The sequence below is a fragment of the Thermobia domestica genome, chromosome 3 (assembly GCF_964235325.1).
Source record: "Thermobia domestica chromosome 3, izTheDome1.hap1.1, whole genome shotgun sequence".
In the NCBI taxonomy this organism is placed as follows: Eukaryota; Metazoa; Arthropoda; class Insecta; order Zygentoma; family Lepismatidae; genus Thermobia; species Thermobia domestica.
This window is the reverse complement of record NC_137456.1, coordinates 276,030,841-276,050,209: the sequence shown is the minus strand read 5'-3', so window position 1 is coordinate 276,050,209 and position 19,369 is coordinate 276,030,841. Positions and strand designations below refer to the sequence as shown.

At 33.1% G+C, this 19,369-nt stretch overlaps 1 protein-coding gene and 1 long non-coding RNA gene across 4 annotated transcripts in view; one reads left to right on the top strand and one right to left on the bottom strand.

Annotated features, from left to right (window-relative positions):
* Positions 1–15,320, top strand: part of Paics (PAICS bifunctional enzyme) — a 90,767-nt gene extending 75,447 nt beyond the window's left edge. For all 3 annotated transcript variants that reach the window (XM_081752429.1, XM_081752428.1, XM_081752430.1), the window contains exons 3-8: positions 1,979–2,157; positions 3,916–4,120; positions 9,778–9,974; positions 12,362–12,512; positions 14,078–14,236; positions 15,025–15,320. In XM_081752429.1, coding sequence (XP_081608555.1) covers positions 1,979–2,157; positions 3,916–4,120; positions 9,778–9,974; positions 12,362–12,512; positions 14,078–14,236; positions 15,025–15,185 — 1,052 coding nt within the window. In that variant the 3' untranslated portion in view covers positions 15,186–15,320. The remainder of the gene's footprint in view (positions 1–1,978; positions 2,158–3,915; positions 4,121–9,777; positions 9,975–12,361; positions 12,513–14,077; positions 14,237–15,024) is intronic.
* The window catches only part of LOC145681073 (uncharacterized), a 179,855-nt gene that overhangs the window by 1,683 nt on the left and 158,803 nt on the right, over positions 1–19,369 (bottom strand). The gene's annotated exons all lie outside the window — the stretch shown is intronic.

Below are 19,369 nucleotides of genomic sequence, written 5' to 3'. Positions count from 1 at the left end.
TAAATAATTCAAAAGGGCCTCACACAAGGAACTAATTTCGTTACATGCAACTAGTAGTAACTCTATAAATGGAAAGAGACATAGCTCATTTGTAAAACACTCACCCCTATGTACATAGAGTCCCAATTCGATCTCCTTCCTATGTCAGCTATTGGTGGACTTGTCCGTTTTTTGGGGAAGAGATTCTTTCGTTTCTTATTTCCTTTGTTTCACTAATTCTTCTTTTAATAATTTACTCGCGTATTATTATTAATATTACTAGTATAGAAAATATAGGTATTATATATTCCTTAGAGCTTTTCAACGTGGGAATCGGGACTCTTAGAACAGTCGCGCAATAGAAATAAATGGGGGTCGCGAAGGGAGGTGTAAAAGGTAAATGTAATTAGAATATAGTAGCAAATATATATATATATAATATTTCTAAAGACTATATATATATTTTGAATTTCTTATTTTGAAAAGACATTTTTATTTCCGTATTTATTGTCAAATAATAATAATAATAATAATAAAAGAACATTAAACAAAATTCTGCAGTGTGGAAATCGTGACTTGAATTAGTTGAGGTTGCAGCTACTATGATAAATGAAAGAATTGATATTTTCTCTTTGGTGCCAAGGGAATTACACAAGCTAGGCACCAGTTCGCAATAGCTTGTGTTGTTTGTTGATAAATCAAAAAAGGAAAAAAGGTTTCGTAAACAGTTGGAAAGTAATTGTTTTCATTTGTGATCTTTTTTTTTTTTTTTTATTTTTTTGCAGAGTTGAATATGTGTGTGTAAGGTTTGCATATATATATACAACTGTCAGAATTAAGCAGCAATAATCAAACCTGCTTATTACAAACCGAAAATTACTTAAAAAGGTCACTGACAAGAGGGTGTAATAAAGGAGAAAAGATCGTGATATGAAATAGGTTGAGAAAGCCTGCCTTAGAGAATAATACACAATTATGAACATACAACATACAATAAGTATTAAAATGAGAATTATGTAATATTTGTAGTTTCACTCTGTAGTTTATGTGTTTTGTGTCATGACCTCATTGGGGCAATTAGTCATTTTTGTTTTATCAAATGTAGTTTTCAGATTATACACTGTTCTTTAGAACTTATGAGTTCTTAATAAAGTGTATCGAGAGCATGGCAATGGGTTGATCAGAAAGAAACATTATGGGGGGGGGGGGAGTCAAATGCAATGTCGTAGAAGCGCGTAACACGCACATATTGTCATAATATCGAAAATCAGAAAGAGAACATAACTACACGTAAGCAGAATCCATTTTTGGTATCACTATAGTAAGAAGGGAGGATTTGAGCTCGGTTAGCCTCTCCTGCTATGCCATTGGAGCATGATGGCTCATCTCTAATGCAATGGGCCTTTGGTTTCATCCAAGCTATGTGATTGTTGTGTATAATATCATTATTGTAGTTTACTCTGAATTCTTCTGAAGTCATTCCTCTTCCGTTCATATTTCACGAATTTTTTCATAATTGCCGTCTCCATCATAATCATCTGTCTGCTTTACTTTAACTTACAGAGCGTAATTATGGAACGGAAAAGTAAAGATTTCACTTCATTTTCTACAGGCGGTGGTTCAGTAGTAGAACCCTTACCTCTGTGCGTGGGATCTCTGGCTTGATCTCAGCTCACGCGAAGTGGCCTTTGTGGTGAACAAACGCTGTGCGCGTGGGTTGCTTGGTCTCCTCTTCTGTTTCCTCCCACTATCTTCATTCTACTATTTCATTCATTACCATTACTATCTCCCTTAGCCTCGGTGCATAATCGTGGGACATAAAAAACTTAATACCTGTTCACACTGTAGTAATGATACGATAGCATCTTTGTTAATTAAATACATACTTATTTTGTCTGATAAATTAATGATATCTTTTTGAGATCTCTATAATTTGATCCCTAATTACGAGTTTTTCTTAATTACATTTTTTCTTTTCTTTCTTTCTTGGCTGCATTAGGTCTCAGAACTCATTTTGTGAAGCCAGCTGGAGAGACTGCATTTATAGCCCGAAAATGTGATATGGTTCCAATAGAATGGGTGACAAGGCGTCTGGCAACTGGATCTTTCCTCAAGAGAAGAGAAGGCGTTCCTGAAGGATATCGGTTCAATCCTCCAATTCAGGAAACTTTCTTCAAGGTAAATAGTAATATATATAAACATTGTGCAAATTCAACTTCAAAATAGTGATAATTAATAGTCAAAGATACCAAAGTTCGATTGTAGCGATATACTATTGGTAAATAAATCACACAGAGCTATGAAGGATATATTCCAAAATTCTTTATTAAATTAATGTAATCCTAATGTGTAATATGCAGTTATATCAAATATTTGAGATATATTATAAAATAGAAATACTCTACACTCTTGATCCCAACTCAGGCGTATTTAATTGATCATCTTCAATTTTCTGAAGTATAAAATAATCCGGAAAAAGCGTAAATTCGTTAAATGAAACATTATTTATCTACTTACCTATCTATCTACGTATATAGGTAGATAGATATAGATAGATAATAAAAACATAATATAAAAACATGAGTTAGAAATTTCATAATATTTTAATACGCTCAAGACACTTAGCTGGCTTTCTCGTCAATGGAATTTAAAGAAGAGAGAAAAATATAAAAGAGAAACGTTTGATCATGTGTCTTCATCAAATATATTGATAACCAAGTACTTTTCTGCTTAGCTATGGAATAATTTTCTGGGGAGTTTCCTATTTCAGTGTTATTACTTTACGTCTGCAGAAAAAGGCAATAAGATCTATTTTTAATCTATCATCAAGAGTCTCATGCAAAAGGATCTTTCAGCCAAATAAAATTTTAACTGTACATATACTGAAAACTTTACATATGCAGAAGTATCATATATGTAAAGAGAAATGAAAGTAGTTTTCTTCATGTTGACGATGTACACTCATGTCCAAAATGATTGTCGCATATCTATAGCTGTCTTCTTGTAAGAACATAATTTGATAATGATTTTGCAGAATACTTTTAATGCTGATACTATCTGTATAATCGGAAAATGTATATTTGTGGTAAATTTCATAGGAAAAGAATTATAAATATGAAAATTAGAATGAGTAAAACAAAATGTTTGCTAAAAGGACAAGGAAGTTTTATTTTCGTTTTATTGTTCTTATTTACTGCTCTTTTGACAAGAAATTTTCCACATACATGTCTTTGCCGATTATACACCTACTAACATTATAAGAAATACCGGGCGAATTCATTATCAAATTATATTCGTACAACAACATATTTATAGATATGCGACAATAATTTTGGACATGAGTGTACATTCATACAACACATGGTAAAAAAATAACATTCACATCATACCAGAATTATACGTGCACCAAAAAGAAGTGTCCTTCCTATGTCTCTTAAGTTGTAAAATAAACTCCCGACTTACTTGAAGGATACTAAAACCATACCGAAATTCAAAAATGAACTGTTCAATTTTTTATGTTACAAAATGTATTATGACATTAATGGATATTTGGGCGATACTTTGTAAAATTAATATAATAGCAATTATATTGAAATATCGTAATATTATTTGACAACTCCTATGTAATGGTCTCTGACTGATAAAGTGCGAAGTGGATGAACAAAGAAAGAATGAAAGAATATCACAAAATAATGCTGTTAAGTGGAAGTTGGTAGAAAAGCATTTTCTGGAACATCTTTTTCTCTCCTCTTTAGTTCTAATAATAATGTTAATCTGCAACCTACCCACATGGTACAAAAACCTCGTGTCATGAAAACTTGGTGCTGAAATGAAATTCAAATAAACTAAATTGTAAATAAACTAGGGAATAGTTTGTTGGGGATTAAAGTACATATTTGAGTTTTTCTTTCATGTCGTCCTGTCTTAATTGCTTAGGATGACGCCAATCACGACCCGCAATGGAGCGAGGAGCAGGTGATTGCAGCTGGCTTCAAAGTTGGTGGGATTACAATCGGCAAAGACGAATTCGATATCATGCGACGAACAACGATCTGCGTTTTCGAAGTACTAGAGAGAGCGTGGGCATCTAGGAATTGTGCCTTGATTGACATGAAAATCGAATTCGGAGTGGATTCTAGAGGTAACAAATGAAGAAATTAATATATATATATATATATATATATATATATATATATATATATATATATATATATATATATATATATTTTCTTTTCTTGCGTTCTTCTACGTTATTAATTTGGAACGAAGAAAGACGTTGTTCCAAACAGGGTTAATATTCATTGCCTGAGACTGTTTTCAATTTATCATTGTTCAAAAATCGGTTCTGTTGCTTGATGGAAAGTAGAATATAACATTTAACAACATACACATTTGTAGTTTTCATATAATTTCAGAAGACAAATTTAGGTCGCTAGTCAGTCAGAGGCGGATCTTCCCCCAGTAGCAAAAATGATTGGGCTAATTAAAGGGGCGAAAAAATTACCAAGGATGACTTACGAGTAACTTGACAACCATAATATGCAAAATACACTGGGCTTGCCATAAAAATTAGGTAGGTCAGAGGGAACCAAACTAGTTTTCCCCGATGCCGCCTTTATTTTATTTTATTTTATTTTTTATTTTATTTTTTACTTTTATTTATTTTTTATGCAAATTTCCCAGCAGATAATATTGAAGAGCCTACGTACATAAATGTTTGACTTCAGCCTCGATGTTGGACGTTGCCATTAAACCCTGCCAGTCAGTCAGTTCGACCAAGCCACCGGCCCACTTGTCCAATGATTATACTGCATTGACTATATTTCTTTCACTGATTTAAACTATCATGTCGGGGCTGCGGTGGCTCAGTGATAGAACGTTCACCTCTGGTGCATGGTGTTCCGGGTTCAAACCATGTTCCCGCCAAGTGTACTTTGTTGTGGACGAACACCGTGTGCGTGGGTTTCCTCGGGGTTATCCTATTTCCTCCCACTTTCTTCATTCCACCATTTCATTCATTTTCTCGTCACCATCTCCTTTAGCCTAGCCAGCATAACCGTGGGACGTAAAACTCAGATTCCATTTTACAATTATCATGTCCTTTTTGTTTCTTATATTAAAATCTTTATTTTAAAAATGCTTCTGATCGATATATGATATAAATTGAAGTGAGGATAGCGAAGCTCTATCATCGAGCCCATTAGCATTTGTGTGTTCGTCTGTCGCACGATAATTCCCGTAAAACTTATCCCATTTTAATGGAATTTGGTAGATCCCTTCCTTCAACTCGCAGAAATAACCTTATTTTGTGTTTGTAGGTAGTAAATAAGAATAAAGGAGTAAAATGGGATAAAATCCACCTTATGTTTTAAATTTCTTATGTACGTGAAGATGATTTTTAAATATAAAACACGGAAAATTATTCGACAAGACGATACACAATATATAATTTCTTTAGAGTATTCGTACCATCCTCACAGCTTGCGGTTAAAATCTGCCAAGAATGTGAAAGGCTGAATTCTCTCTACCGCTCCCAATTTAAAATATACGTTCCATGATAATTTTCCTTTAAAAAGTGTTCGATTTTGATGTAATTTGTCATTTATTTTCTTTGAGGCTTCCCAATTATTTCCTCTCCCTTAGGTTACTAAAGAATAAAGTACTGGATATACTTCCCCGCTCCTCGATTTTATTTGAAATTCTACTTACCATAGAGCTCATTATGTTTTGATACAATATTATGTATATTGTCTTTGACTCCTTTTCGTAAGAATGGGTTGTAAATTTAGCTTCTTAACCTGAGATACATTACTGTCTCTCCATTGATTACAAATATGATCGACGATATTTTCCACTAAAATATTAGATTTTCGTGTAATATGGCACATACATTTTGAGGTTTTACAATCTTTCCCGCTACTTTTGTTGTAAAATCAGTCGAGAACGAGAGTGAGACTTTATCCCCTTGAGTTGAGTTGATTTTGAGTTTAACGTCCCTTTCAGCGGCGAGGCTATATGAGACGGAACCTACTAATTAACGTGCAATCCGAACCACATGAGCTCCTGCCGGAAATCGAACCCGGGTCTCCCACGCCAGAGGCCTTATCCCCTTGACTTTTTACAAGTATGTTCTATGATAACTTTCGTAAAAATTACTCTATTTTTACACAATTTGACGTAAGGCTATTTAAATTTTCATATAATCCCCAATGCTTGAAATCAGTCAAATATAAGGATTTTCCTCCTTCACTCCTCTTTTTATAAGATAACTTTCGTAAAAGAAATTATTTTGGTTGAATATAGCGTAAAGATATATATATCAGGATTTTCAGTGGTTTCAACTGTAATTCGGTAGATATCTAGCGCTAACGATTAGAGTTTCAAAGATCGGAACATCGTAAATTGCTACAGGAAGACAATAATATCAACAGTAAGGAATTCAGCCCAGGTCATGTCAGTCAGTTGTGAAGTGTGAGAATGAGTTAGCACAGTGCATAAAAGTCAACAAATACATAATGTCTCGTTTCCGCGTTAAGACAGTATTTGACGGCATTCGAAAGGGGCCGCATCATGGGGTTCCACGACGCGAGCTAAGCTTTTTTGCGATTGCCAAGCAGTGGAACATTCCAGTGTCACTGTGGCCCGATGTTAGGACCAGTGGATATGTGGAGGCACCAACGCACGACTGATGTTCCTGTCGACCACCACAGACCACAACACGAGAAGATTGTAGCATTGTGCGCGAACCATTACGTGACCCTGTGACGACTGCGCCTGCCATCCGGACCCAACTAGTTTACTCTCTACAACACACTGTGTCATCCACCACCATGTCTCGACGACTGGTATCAGTTGGATTGCGGGTGCACCGTCCCGTGCGTAGATAATCATTAACGACAACGTGAACAGTGGTGTGGCACTGAGGCAGCATGGAATCCTCATGAATGGCAATGAATCATGTATAGTGATGAGTCTCGGTTCTGCATTACGACAGATGACATCGTGTACGTGTGTGGCGGTGCCGAGAGAAGAGGTCATATCCACTCAATATTATGAAACGGCACATGGCATAGGAACCATGACTTTTCGGTCATCTCTCATAGTAATTCACGGAACCTTGACAGTACAGCTCTATATATATGGGTGAAATTCTGCGTCCGCATGTGTTACACCTCCTACAAGAGCACGCTGGTTCAATCTTTCAATAAGACAACGCTCGAGCACACAATGCACGTGTCTATGGACTGGCTACATCATATTAAGGTGCTTCCCTGGCCAGCAAGGTCAGCTGATCTCCCTAATTGAACAGATTTGGGACCTGCTAGGATGCTAAGTTCAGTGCCGATCTGCAAGATCTCGAGTCGCTGTTACAGCAGCTATGGATTGATTTCCTCAAGCAACGATTCGACAACTTTATAAAGCTCACTTCTAAACCGCATCAACGCATGTATCAGTCCCCAAGGGAGTGCTAAAACTTACTGATATGCAACATGTATTACGTTTGTACAGCCAAACCCACTATCAGATTGATCTAATATTGTATTCATTAGAATAAACTTATATGGCCTTGCAACACGTCAAGTTTCATTTCGTTCCCTCCATTCCTTTTGGAGCTTCATTTTTATTTTCAGTGGGTATACGTCTGATTTAATAGACGAAAATAATTGCTGTTTGCATCTGGTTTCAAATTAATTAATTAATTGCAATACTGAAATAATTTAAGCTATATCGCTATATTATTGTGCGCAACAATAACTATATAAATTTCCATAGTTTCAAAACGAATATTTTTGGATCAGGTAATAAAGTAGATGAGGAAGACAGCAGTTAGCTATGACTAAATGTGGTAAATTTGTTACTGCTTCATTTAGTTACTTATTTGTGGAAGTAGATATAAACACATACTATTACTGGGAAAATATAAATTATACAGAAGTAACATACCTGTAATTGTGATTTATGAAAATCCTTTGTACTTCCTAGCTTTCGGCTCTTTCCTAAGGATTTGTCCACGGAGAATAAAAACGGGAGGAAAACCAGTAAAGACGGTGGGAAAAAGAAAAAGAAGAAAACACCAAGGCAGAGCAGTACGAAGAACACCTTGTGTTGGCTGCTAGTCAAATTATGGTGCAGGTCAAACTGTGTTCAATTTGTGCATTCGTGTGTTTTGGCATCGAATTAAACTGTCATCACTTAGAGAAGGTTGCCAGTTCACGTTGGTGTTTTTGTTTTTTTAATCAACTCTCAGAAGATGGTTAAGCGAGGAGTGGGAGACAGTAATTAAGAGTATATACAAGATTGGCACCAAAACAATAACACCAACATGAGCTAGCAACTTTTCCCTGCCTGAACAAAATAATGCACAAATTGAGCACATTATGCTGCACTATCATTTGATGCGTGATTAGCACCCAAGACGAAATATTCTTCGTATTGCTCTGCCCCAGTGAGTCTATTCCTATATATTTTTTCCTGGTGTGTGTGTTTTCTTTCTTTTTTTCTTTTTCTTTCTTTTTTCTTTTTCTTTCTTTTCTTTTTCTTTCTTTTTTCATTTTATTTCTTTTCCTCCTATTTTCATCCTCCGTGAACAAGGCATTAGGGGAGAGGCGAAAGCTAGGAAGTAAAAAAGGGTTTCCAGGAATTACAATCAAATATAAATAAAATAATTTATAAGCAGAATAATTTAGTTTTGAGGAAAGAAAAAATTACAGAATTTTGCGATACATCACTGAATACAACATTCTTCAAGTTTTATAATTGTGTGGACCGTACTTCACGACGCTCTCTTGATGTGCGTCGCACAAGCTTTGGAAATACCCCTTACGTTCATCGCACAAGAGGAAATACCTCTTACGTATTAGACATAGTGGAACATCGCAACTGTCGTTAATTTTTATAGACTTCTCTGTATGAACCTCATAAGATTTGGAACGAAATCTACAAGTAGAGTATTTTTTTTTTTTAAAGTCACATAGAGCATTTTAAGAAAGGAAATTTTGTAACTACTCCACTTAGCAATATATCACCATTTTTTCTCACAAATTAAATTTTATTTTATTCTTAGATTATATGCATGATATCAAGTTTGTCAAATTTTATATATAATTGTACGTCAGTATCACTAAAATTATGTAACTTATCAACAGTATAAATATTTTTTTTTTTTTAGAAGATCAATTTCTGAAATAAGTTTAGATCTTTTCTTTCTTTACAATGTTAGTGTTTTTTCATATTCTGAAACCATACAGTTTTTGCTCAAAGCTGTTCGCCTCAGTGAAATAATAATAATAATAATAATAATAATAATAATAATAATAATAATAATAATAATAATAATAATAATAATAATAATAATAATAATAATAATAATAATAATAATATTATTATTATTATTATTATTATTATTATTATTATTATTATTATTATTATTATTATTATTATTATTATTATTATTATTATTATTATTATTATTATTATTATTATTATTATTATTATTATTTCACTGAGGCGAACAGCTTTGAGCAAAAACTGTATGGTTTCAGAATATGAAAAAACACTAACATTGTAAAGAAAGAAAAGATCTAAACTTATTTCAGAAATTGATCTTCTAAAAAAAAAAATATTTATACTGTTGATAAGTTATTATTATTATTATTATTATTATTATTATTATTATTATTATTATTATTATTATTATTATTATTATTATTATTATTATTATAATACAATAATCCTTTTCTATATATTCTGGGTGCTCGAGAGGCGCTGCATTGAACAATATATACGTATCTTTTGTAGGAGATATTTTAGTGGCCGATGTAATCGACAGTGATTCGTGGCGCTTGTGGCCCTCTGGAGACAAAAGACTGATGAAGGATAAGCAAGTGTATCGTAACTTGACAACTGTAACAAAGGATGACCTTGACACGGTGAAGAGGAATTTTACTTGGGTTGCTGATCAATTGGAACACCTTACACCGAAACCGAATTGTTTAGTAAGTATTTTTATCAGTCAAATGTGAAAACTTGTCAGGGTAAAACAAAGCGAAAGAGTGATGTTTTCTGAACAATTGGAGTCATCAGATCCTTTTTAAAGACGAACTTAATTCCCCGGAAACAGATTTCAAGCCTTCCTTCTTGCCCCTTTTGTCCAATCGGCCCAATATGATATGTATTAAGCCATGTTATGTGTTCCTCACGTTGGTATTGGAATTTGAAAAAAGACTAAAGTGATATTCAGAAAACGATTGAAAAAATAATCGAATAATTACAGTGGGAAACCATTTACAATCCGACTGGGGGATGGTTTGCAGGCCGGTAGCCAGCCCAAAAATATAGGGGGGCCCGGCCGAAGTTAGGGGGGCCCGACCCAACCATATTATAGTTCATTTGGAAGCCTACTGTGAAAATTTTAGGGGGGGGCAGCGAAAATTTAGCCCCCCTGGATACTGGCCTGATTTGGTAGTTTGGTTGTTACGTAAATTCATGAAGACCTTTGTCGGGCTGAACACACGGTTCTATCTATACTGCTGGAATAGACAAACATTATACTTATCGTATTAATTCAGAGATAACTTTGTAAATTTTTTTGTTTCTAAATTTGGACTTTGTTATCCTGGCAGGAATCTCATAATAATGAACTAGACCTTGGTAATCACAGTGCAACGTTCACTTCAGTTACGTAATTGACCATCAAGGTCTGATTAAATTTTTCTTCTTTTTTATTATTTACTTTTCTGTATTTTTTTTTTTTATCTTATCGAGTTGAGAAATTGATTTTTTATTTTCGGAGAATTTTGTTTAGTGTCTCACGTAATGTTATATACCTTTCGTATACCTTTAAGTATAATAGAATTCATTTTGGTTCCATTTGATATAGAATTTAAACCGAGCATGATTAGCAATGATTAGCATCGAAGGCATTTAAATAAGTGATCAGCTCAAAAAATATTATCAAAAAAGAAAAAGAAAAGAAAGAAAGAAAAAAAAAAGAAAAACATTCGCAGAAATTTTCCAAGGGGGATAAAATACACACACAAAAGCAAAACGCACACACCTTGACGCATATTAATACTTAATATAATACAATTATTATTAGTACACATTCCGAAACTTCATTAACTACAGTAATGTACTAAATACTATAGTGGGTAAGTAAGCAAATCTAATATCTTTTGACATATATTTTGAAGAACCGAATTTCTCTCTCTCGAAAATCCAGGAGAAAATCCATCTCCCTTTGCCCGCATGCTGCGGATGAACATGACCAATATCATTTTCTTATATATTATACTTGTTAATTTCTATTCGATAGCATCTTAGTACAGTTTTCTTGAACCAATGAAACGAATATCCGCAATTATATTGCCATAGTAATAACGTACTATTTCAACAAAGTAATATGTTAATATTTCAAAAATGATGATGCTCAACATTTAAGAACGAACATTCTTTCAAAGAGAATTGTGATAGAAAAAAGATCTAGCAGTTTTTTTTTTTTTTCTGTTAATAGAGCAAATAATATTTTCTAAAATTGCTACGTTAGAGACATACGATTCAACACGTGTATGCCATTTGATGATATAATCTTCAACATATAAGATCTGCCCAGAAAGAAACCGAACTTTCTAAATATAATGACACTGTTTGTGGAGGTTATTCAGATTTATGTCCTTCAAAATACTTTCTTCTCTATTAATACATTGCTTCTTCCATTGCTGGAACAGATTTATTAAAGAAGAAATCGGTAAATTCAAATCATTAATATAAAATTCCAGTTTATTCCAAAGAAAACAAATAATTAATTTTCTCAAATATATCAATGGGTGAAAAAACAAGAATGACGTAGGTTAACTAGTGTGTTCTACCAGGTGAGCAGTTGTATGATTAGTGGATGCAAAGAAAATAAATAATTTTAAAGCAAATACTAACTTGATACAGATAAATAGATATTGTTATATTGAATACTTGTCATTTTTAAATGCACAGAAACTCCTACTCGACAAATTTTATATTCTTGAAATCAGGTGTTTGGAAGCAATAGGCTGGCGGTCAAAGAAATATCAGTTTGTTCAATTTCCGCTTATGGTATGCATAGTTCATCATAATTTCACGTTTTATTTCATGATAAATATGTGTTTTATTATACATTATCATAACTGTTAATCATCGTGAATCTCCACATTTCTTTATACGGCATCGTTACGAACACAGGAAAATTCACTGAACACACACGCACATAATGGTCGATTCAGTTTAAGAAATTGACAACCAGTTACTTAAAGAATCACGCAAAGGCTATGTTTAATTTCTTTATTGAAAATTCTTAATTTATGAAGAAAAGAATACTGAAAGCTTTTTTTTTCCTTTCTTTTCTTTGCAGACTGTAGTACTCATGGGCTCTCCAGCAGATGAGGAACACTGCAAGAAAATCCAAGAATATTGTCAAAACCTAGGTATGCCTTGTCAGTTGAGAGTGACATCAGCTCACAAAGGAACAGAAGAGACGTTGAGAATAATCGCTGAGTATGAGGGTAAGTGAAGCTGCTGAAATTTCTTGCACTCTGATAGAAACTAAACAGTGGACTTTGCTGGTATCATTCTAGTTAACATAATGAATTTGAAAGTTCAACAATGTATTTCAAGCTAAAGAATTTTATTAGTGTGAAGGCTTCATAATGAAAGTTCATACACTATTTGAATTTCACTCACCGTAAAAGTTCCATTAAGAAGTCGTAGTTGTATTTTTTAATTTTTTTTTTTTTATAACTAAGTGTTGACAGTGACCATGCTTCCTAATATACTTTTACTTTATTTTTTAACCTTTGTTCTGGTGATAAGCACAGCTAATGGCGATTTTTATTTTTTCATAGAGAAATGAAAGCAATAGCAAGTTTAGCGCTATTCTTTTGAGACAAATACTAGGATCGAGTTTGAATTTGGGTTATTTTTACGTTGAATAAATGTAGGAAATAGTGGCGGCTATTGGAGGACAAGTTACGTTGGTAAAAGTTAAAATTTTATCGCTATAAGCTATAGAAAAAGAAAATCTTTAGAAAGTTGTATACAGGAATTATTATGTATATAATCTTTCTTCCCCTAGCGATAAAATTTTAATTTTTACGGATATGACTTTTGTCAGGATCCACCATGGGTAGGAATATTCTCAAAACTTACCTGGACGTTTAAAATTAATTACAGTTTGTAGAGACCCGATGGCGTAGCTAATAAGGCGTTTCCCTCAAATTGGGTGGGGCTGGTGCATACGGGGAACTTTCGTTCTACCTTCGTTCGAGTGTGATTCAGGGGTTCACCCGTTCTCTGTAAAATAGGTACGTGGAGAAAGCATGGGGGTGAAGAAACGTAGTACTGACAACATTGTCACCGACTGTGCTGAGGCCTAGTCGATGTGGAACTTAACCTCTGCAACTCCTTGAGCCTTCGATGTCCTGTTCCGAATGGGAGTGTCATTTAAGTTTTTAAATACCAGTTGTTACCGCAAAAGTGCTCCTTTTTAAATCTAGATTTACTGTGCGTATGAAGATTTAACAAGGAAATGTCTTTGTGTCAATCAATTGTCATTAATTTAGAAATTTTAAGTAATTGTTTTGAGTTTCCTACATTTAATTGACTTTAGAACTAAGCTAATTCCAACTCTACTGTAGAATGTAGCTCAGAATAAGGCTGCTGTACGTAGCAGTTTTAACTCTCTACATATGGAAAGACAGGAAACTTGTATTTAATCTGGTAGTATAAGTATTATTATTATTGTCTCTGGTTATTTGATAAATCAGACAATGACAAAATTAGTAACATGTCAGCACTAGTAACAGTTTCCAAAATGGTACAATTTCGTTAGTGTTAGAAAATAATACAAAAATGTAATGTTTTCTGTTTTTGCAATACTTGGAAAAGTGTTTGAGTGAGTGGAGAAACCTTAAGCATTGATGAGCTAGAAAAAGACACACAGAGGATGATTAACACACTAACATCCCATCAAATACCTAGGTGTTTTTTTTTTTTTTTTTTTTAAGGAATTGAAAATCATTGCATATCAGCCAGCTTATCAGTTAAAACATTTCTGTTTCTTCCTCCTCAGGTTCTGGTATTCCTGTAGTATTCATAGCCGTAGCTGGAAGGAGCAACGGCCTTGGTCCAGTTATTTCTGCTAATTCAGCGTATCCGGTCATTAATTGCCCACCTGTGAGGCCAGATAACGTGACTCAGGATGTTTGGTCATCATTGAATATTCCATCAGGTATAATAAAAATGTTTGAAGTTAGGATTTTTGGAAAATATTTCAGTCTTTATAATCCAAAATTAATAAATTTATTTTTTATCTTTGCTCTCTATGCCATCTCAAAATCTTTGTTGTGCTCTGAATAAAATAGTTTAGTAGTTTTAAACTCATGATTCCGGGACAAGTTATTTTACCAGTTCGATTAGTCAAGTATTTTTATCCATCACCTGCATAACAAATCTTTAATAGATATTCTTTAACGTGCCAGACTATTTAAAATAGAACATAAACTATTAAATCGATATTATTTTTCTTATTCTCAAAGAATTTTTGTAGCTTTTACAAATTTGGGTACATTGAATAAGAAAGCTACAAACCACTGATACAGTAACCATAGTCAAGGTGATTGGTATCTTCAAGAAGCGCAATTATTAACTTACTTATTCAATAATACTTGGATTTTTCAGTTTTTCTCACGGAAAGTTTGATTGTACTTATCAGCTTTAACACACAGTTTATGATCACTTTAATTTGTAACATTGATTGATATGTAAATATTTGTTTTATTTTTGAATAAATTCCTATGTTACCGTAACTAATAACTTGAACAAGACATCTGCATCACTCATCCTGTATCCTATTAAAAATGAACAAGTATTTGAAGGTAAATTTAACTGTTTCTGTGCTATGCGCGTTTTATTACAGAATGATAAAAATACGAAGTCCTAGTATAGTGGTTTCTATTTTATTTCTTTGTGAGTGTAACAGTTACATCTCAACATATGTTATTACTTTCTTCTTTTAAGGTCTAGGCTGCACCACTGTCGTATACCCAGAAGCCTCTGCGTTAGCTGCTGCCCAAATCCATGGTCTTCATGATCATCTTATCTGGTCGAAACTTCGTGTACGTCAGCTGAACAATTTCATCGCTCTCAAAGTTGCAGACAAAATGATTCGTGATTTGTAAAATGTGTTGCTTAATAACATTTTTGTCAATTCTCTTTTTTTTTTAAATAAAATTTTTTGTAATTACTCAATCAGAAGATGCCATTTAAAAAGATACATTTATACTTCAAGAAAATAAATGAAATGTTAAAATTAATTAGTTTCACTTTGTTGTATTCCTTAATCTGAGATTCGCAAGCTTTATTTTCCTAGCGCTTAGTCTTTATTCACTTGATACCCTCTTTGTAAATACTATAAATTCCATATACTGCTACTTGCTGTAGTATAGGTGTGGCTAACATGCAGTATGTAGCGTCATCTTTCATGTTCAGTCTTGAATGTGCCTCTGAAGAATTTTGAACTGTTGTTCCCTTTACTTTTACTCCCCTTTTCCCTGCACCCTACACAGAGAAAGAAAAGAAAGCAGGTTCAAGATTGAGGAGGGAAATAAAAATATGTATTTTAATATAAGAAACTGTCATCTGTAAACTGTGGCATAACTAATCCATAACAAACCTTGACGTCAGGGATCCTGTAACGCTGCTAGTAATTCAGTAATATAAAAGTTGTCAGCATAAAGATACGCTTGTAGCTGCAGAGAATAGTGACCTTCTTAAGGTAGTATATTGAGTAACACAACTCTAAGTACAGAAAATTCTTCTATGAATTTTGTATTGCACACTCACACTTAGTTACTTGAATGAACTTCAAACATCCTTGCGAGTAACACTTATGAAGTGTCCACGTGACAGTTTGGAAATTACTTAAGTATTCTTTCTTTTTTCAGTAAAGCCAAGTTGCTCAATGTTGTAATTTTACACGCTTTTCACCAGCTTGTCCTGTCGACAAATTTTGGAAACAATATGTTAGCTTTTGATCGGATTTCTTTGTGTTGTATGCATGCTGATCTTCAATAACAATGCAATATTCTATAAATTCTAACCCAGGATCTATGACTGTGGAACCACCAACTGGCCTCATCATTAATCTAGACAAATCAGATTCAAGTGAATCACATTAGGTGGCAGTGCACATCAATGAAAAAAGTTCGATAGTCTTGTCATGAACATTTCCAGAGAGATATAAAAAATATCTAAAAATAGTAAAATATATTTTACAAAAATCAGGCTGATCAAGATGATGAATCAGTCTTGTGATGCTATTTGTTTTATTTTTCTTACATTATATTATTCGTAATCAATCATTTGAAAAATATTTGACAACAAAAAGTTAAAAAAGAACAATAAAATGATTATAAACACGTACCGGTAAGCATTTTTTTAAAAATACTTTTTAAATATTTTTTATAATTCTGAATATTTTTATTTACAATTCCTACAAACAAGCGAAAGAAAAGAATTACAATCTAGATAATGCATTAGTTAATGGTGTTGATCGTTCATTTTTCCACGAACAATTCAATTCTTGTGCATTACGATATGCACATCCTGTTTCTTTACAATATTACTATGAAAAGAACAATAATAAATGTTTTTTTCACATAATTCATTTAATGAAGGAAAATGTTCTGTTTCTAAATCAATAACATTAACTAATGGAAATATTCTCGTAACCCAAATGGCTTTCTGTAAACTTTACAATAAAAGTTTGCAATCTTTACACATAATTGATGCGTAAGTTTATGTATTGTGATACAGTTTATCTGTTTTTGTTATCCCAATTTAATCTATGTAAATTTAAAGTTAACCAGCCAATTTGTTTTGAACAATCTAATGATGAAAAATTATATTCTAGTGATGATTTTACCAAGCAATGGAAATTTACTGTATGAATATAAATTCGTTAGGACATTTTAAATATTCCTGAATATCAATTTTGTTTTGATTCACACAAGGTGAAATTTCAGGTTAACATTATATGGAAAATGGTATAAATTATCCAACAAATTTTGTATTTTATAAAAAGACAAGTTTTACCCACAGTTTATTAAAGAGATTTCACTATGTTCTTGTTCCAACAGTTCAACAAGAGTGTTTTAAACTGATACATACTTCACTCCAAATGTTCAATATTATGAAGATGAGAACACTCATGAAGAACATTTAACTTGCACATATCACAATAAATCTGATTATTACGTAAGTATACATTTACAGTTTTTAATAAACAATTCACATTAATACTTTCATCACTACACATAAAACACATGAAACACTACCAGCAGTAACAATATTGAAATACATTTTTAAAACAATATATTGATTTCTTTCTCTTTTGATAATAAAACCTTCACGAATTCAGAGATAGTTCACATCACTTAGTATAGTAGTTCCCAATAAGCTCTATAAAATTTTTCCCTTGTTAATTATCCGATAATGTGTGTATTTGATTACACACAAAATATATCATCTTCAACACTAGGACTTTACAACAGTATGTTGTATAATTTACTTGTAACAATCGTAATTGACTTGTAATTTTGGGCCATAATGTATTTTAAATGTACACTAGGCAGATTCTGTTAATAGAAGAAGAGAAAAACAATGAAATAATATATTTATAATGTTAATATATAAAAATATTCAAAATGTTTTTGTGTAATCTATTCTTGATGTTGTTGTCATGACAACAAAAAAATTAAATAGAATTATTCAGTTAGTTAAGCAGACATCTTAGAAATTTGTGTAGAAAGTAAACTGTACGCTTCTCATTTACATTTATTAAACAAAGTGTACAAAATAGTAATTTTGTGTGTTTAATGGCTCAATATTAATGTTCAGGAACCAGACATTTATCGTTATAAATTGGTGCCGAAATGCTGAGAGAGAAAAATAGTTGTGTCGTTTAGAAGATTAATACAGCGACCAACATTGAGCCTAACATTAATGTTACTATTTTGAGAAGTGGCAAAGTAATAAATAGGAATGTTATGAGTGCCACGGATAAAGAAGTGACCGATAATCGAACTATCCATACTGAAATGAATTCTTCAGAGAATATGATAGACGTCTTGAGGGAAATATCCCAACAAATTAAGGACCAAGCTCGACGAAGTGATGAAAAATTCCAACAAATTAGGGATCAAGCTCGACGAAGTGATGAACAGTTTGAAAAGTTAGACCAAACAATGAATCAACAAGCTCAACATTTTGACGAAAAGTTAGAGCAATTGCAGCAATGTAACGATGGCAAATGGGAGCAAATACAACAATTAAATCAGATGAACCAGCAAATTGCAGTCAAATTTGAACAATATGATGAAGAAATGGAAAAGATAGTACAGAGATTCACCGAGGTTCAAGACTCTGTAGATATTATAGAAACAGCGGTAAATGAATACGCCAACCAAACTAAGCAGTTGCAGGATGAAGTGAACTCTATTAAAGTAAAATGTATTCACGAAAGTGCAGTGAGGAATGGTGGGCACACGAATGCTGTACATCCTACATCTAAAGGTTGGAGAGCAACTTTTGAAGGTAATGAATCTTCGAGTTGTAATGAAGATAGTACCGAAGGAGAAAGAAGAATGAGGCAAGCATCACATCAGAAACGTAACCATTACAGGTGTTTGAAGGCTAATACAGGTAAACCATTACGGTTCAGTGAAGTAAAATCACTTACTAAATTTAGCGGTGTGCCAGAAGACATACCTGCGAGGTGGTTCCTTGAAAAATTCGAGGATGAGTGCGAATTAATGGGCGTAGATGAGTCTCAATTTTTAAAATTATTACCACACATATTATTGCCACCTTGTTTAACCTGGTTTAAGACCATTAGGAGTAGTCTTCGTACCTATTCTAACTTTAAGAACGCCTTACTATCCAATTATGAAAATGATTTTATGCTAGCGAATAGGGATGCCTTGTTGAGAACGAAACTATTCAATCCCAAGATCCATAAAAGCGTTACCGAATTTGTGGTCTCTATATATAATGAGTTAAGATCATTAAATCCGAATCATCCTGAATCCCGAATCATTGCTTCCATTCGAATTCTATTACCTTTTAGATTGCAACAATTATTAATGTCTGCGCAGTATATCAATTTTAACCATTTGATTATGCTTGTTCAAAATTATGAGAGTCAATCTGCAGTGCAAAATGGTAATAGAGGGCAGGATAGAGGTCAGGGTAATTCTGGCCGTAATCATATACAATATGCTCCGGTTCGCAACTTAAATATACAACCTGAGAATACTTCTAACTCGTATTGTTATAATAGTAGAATAAATGGCCACAATGTTAG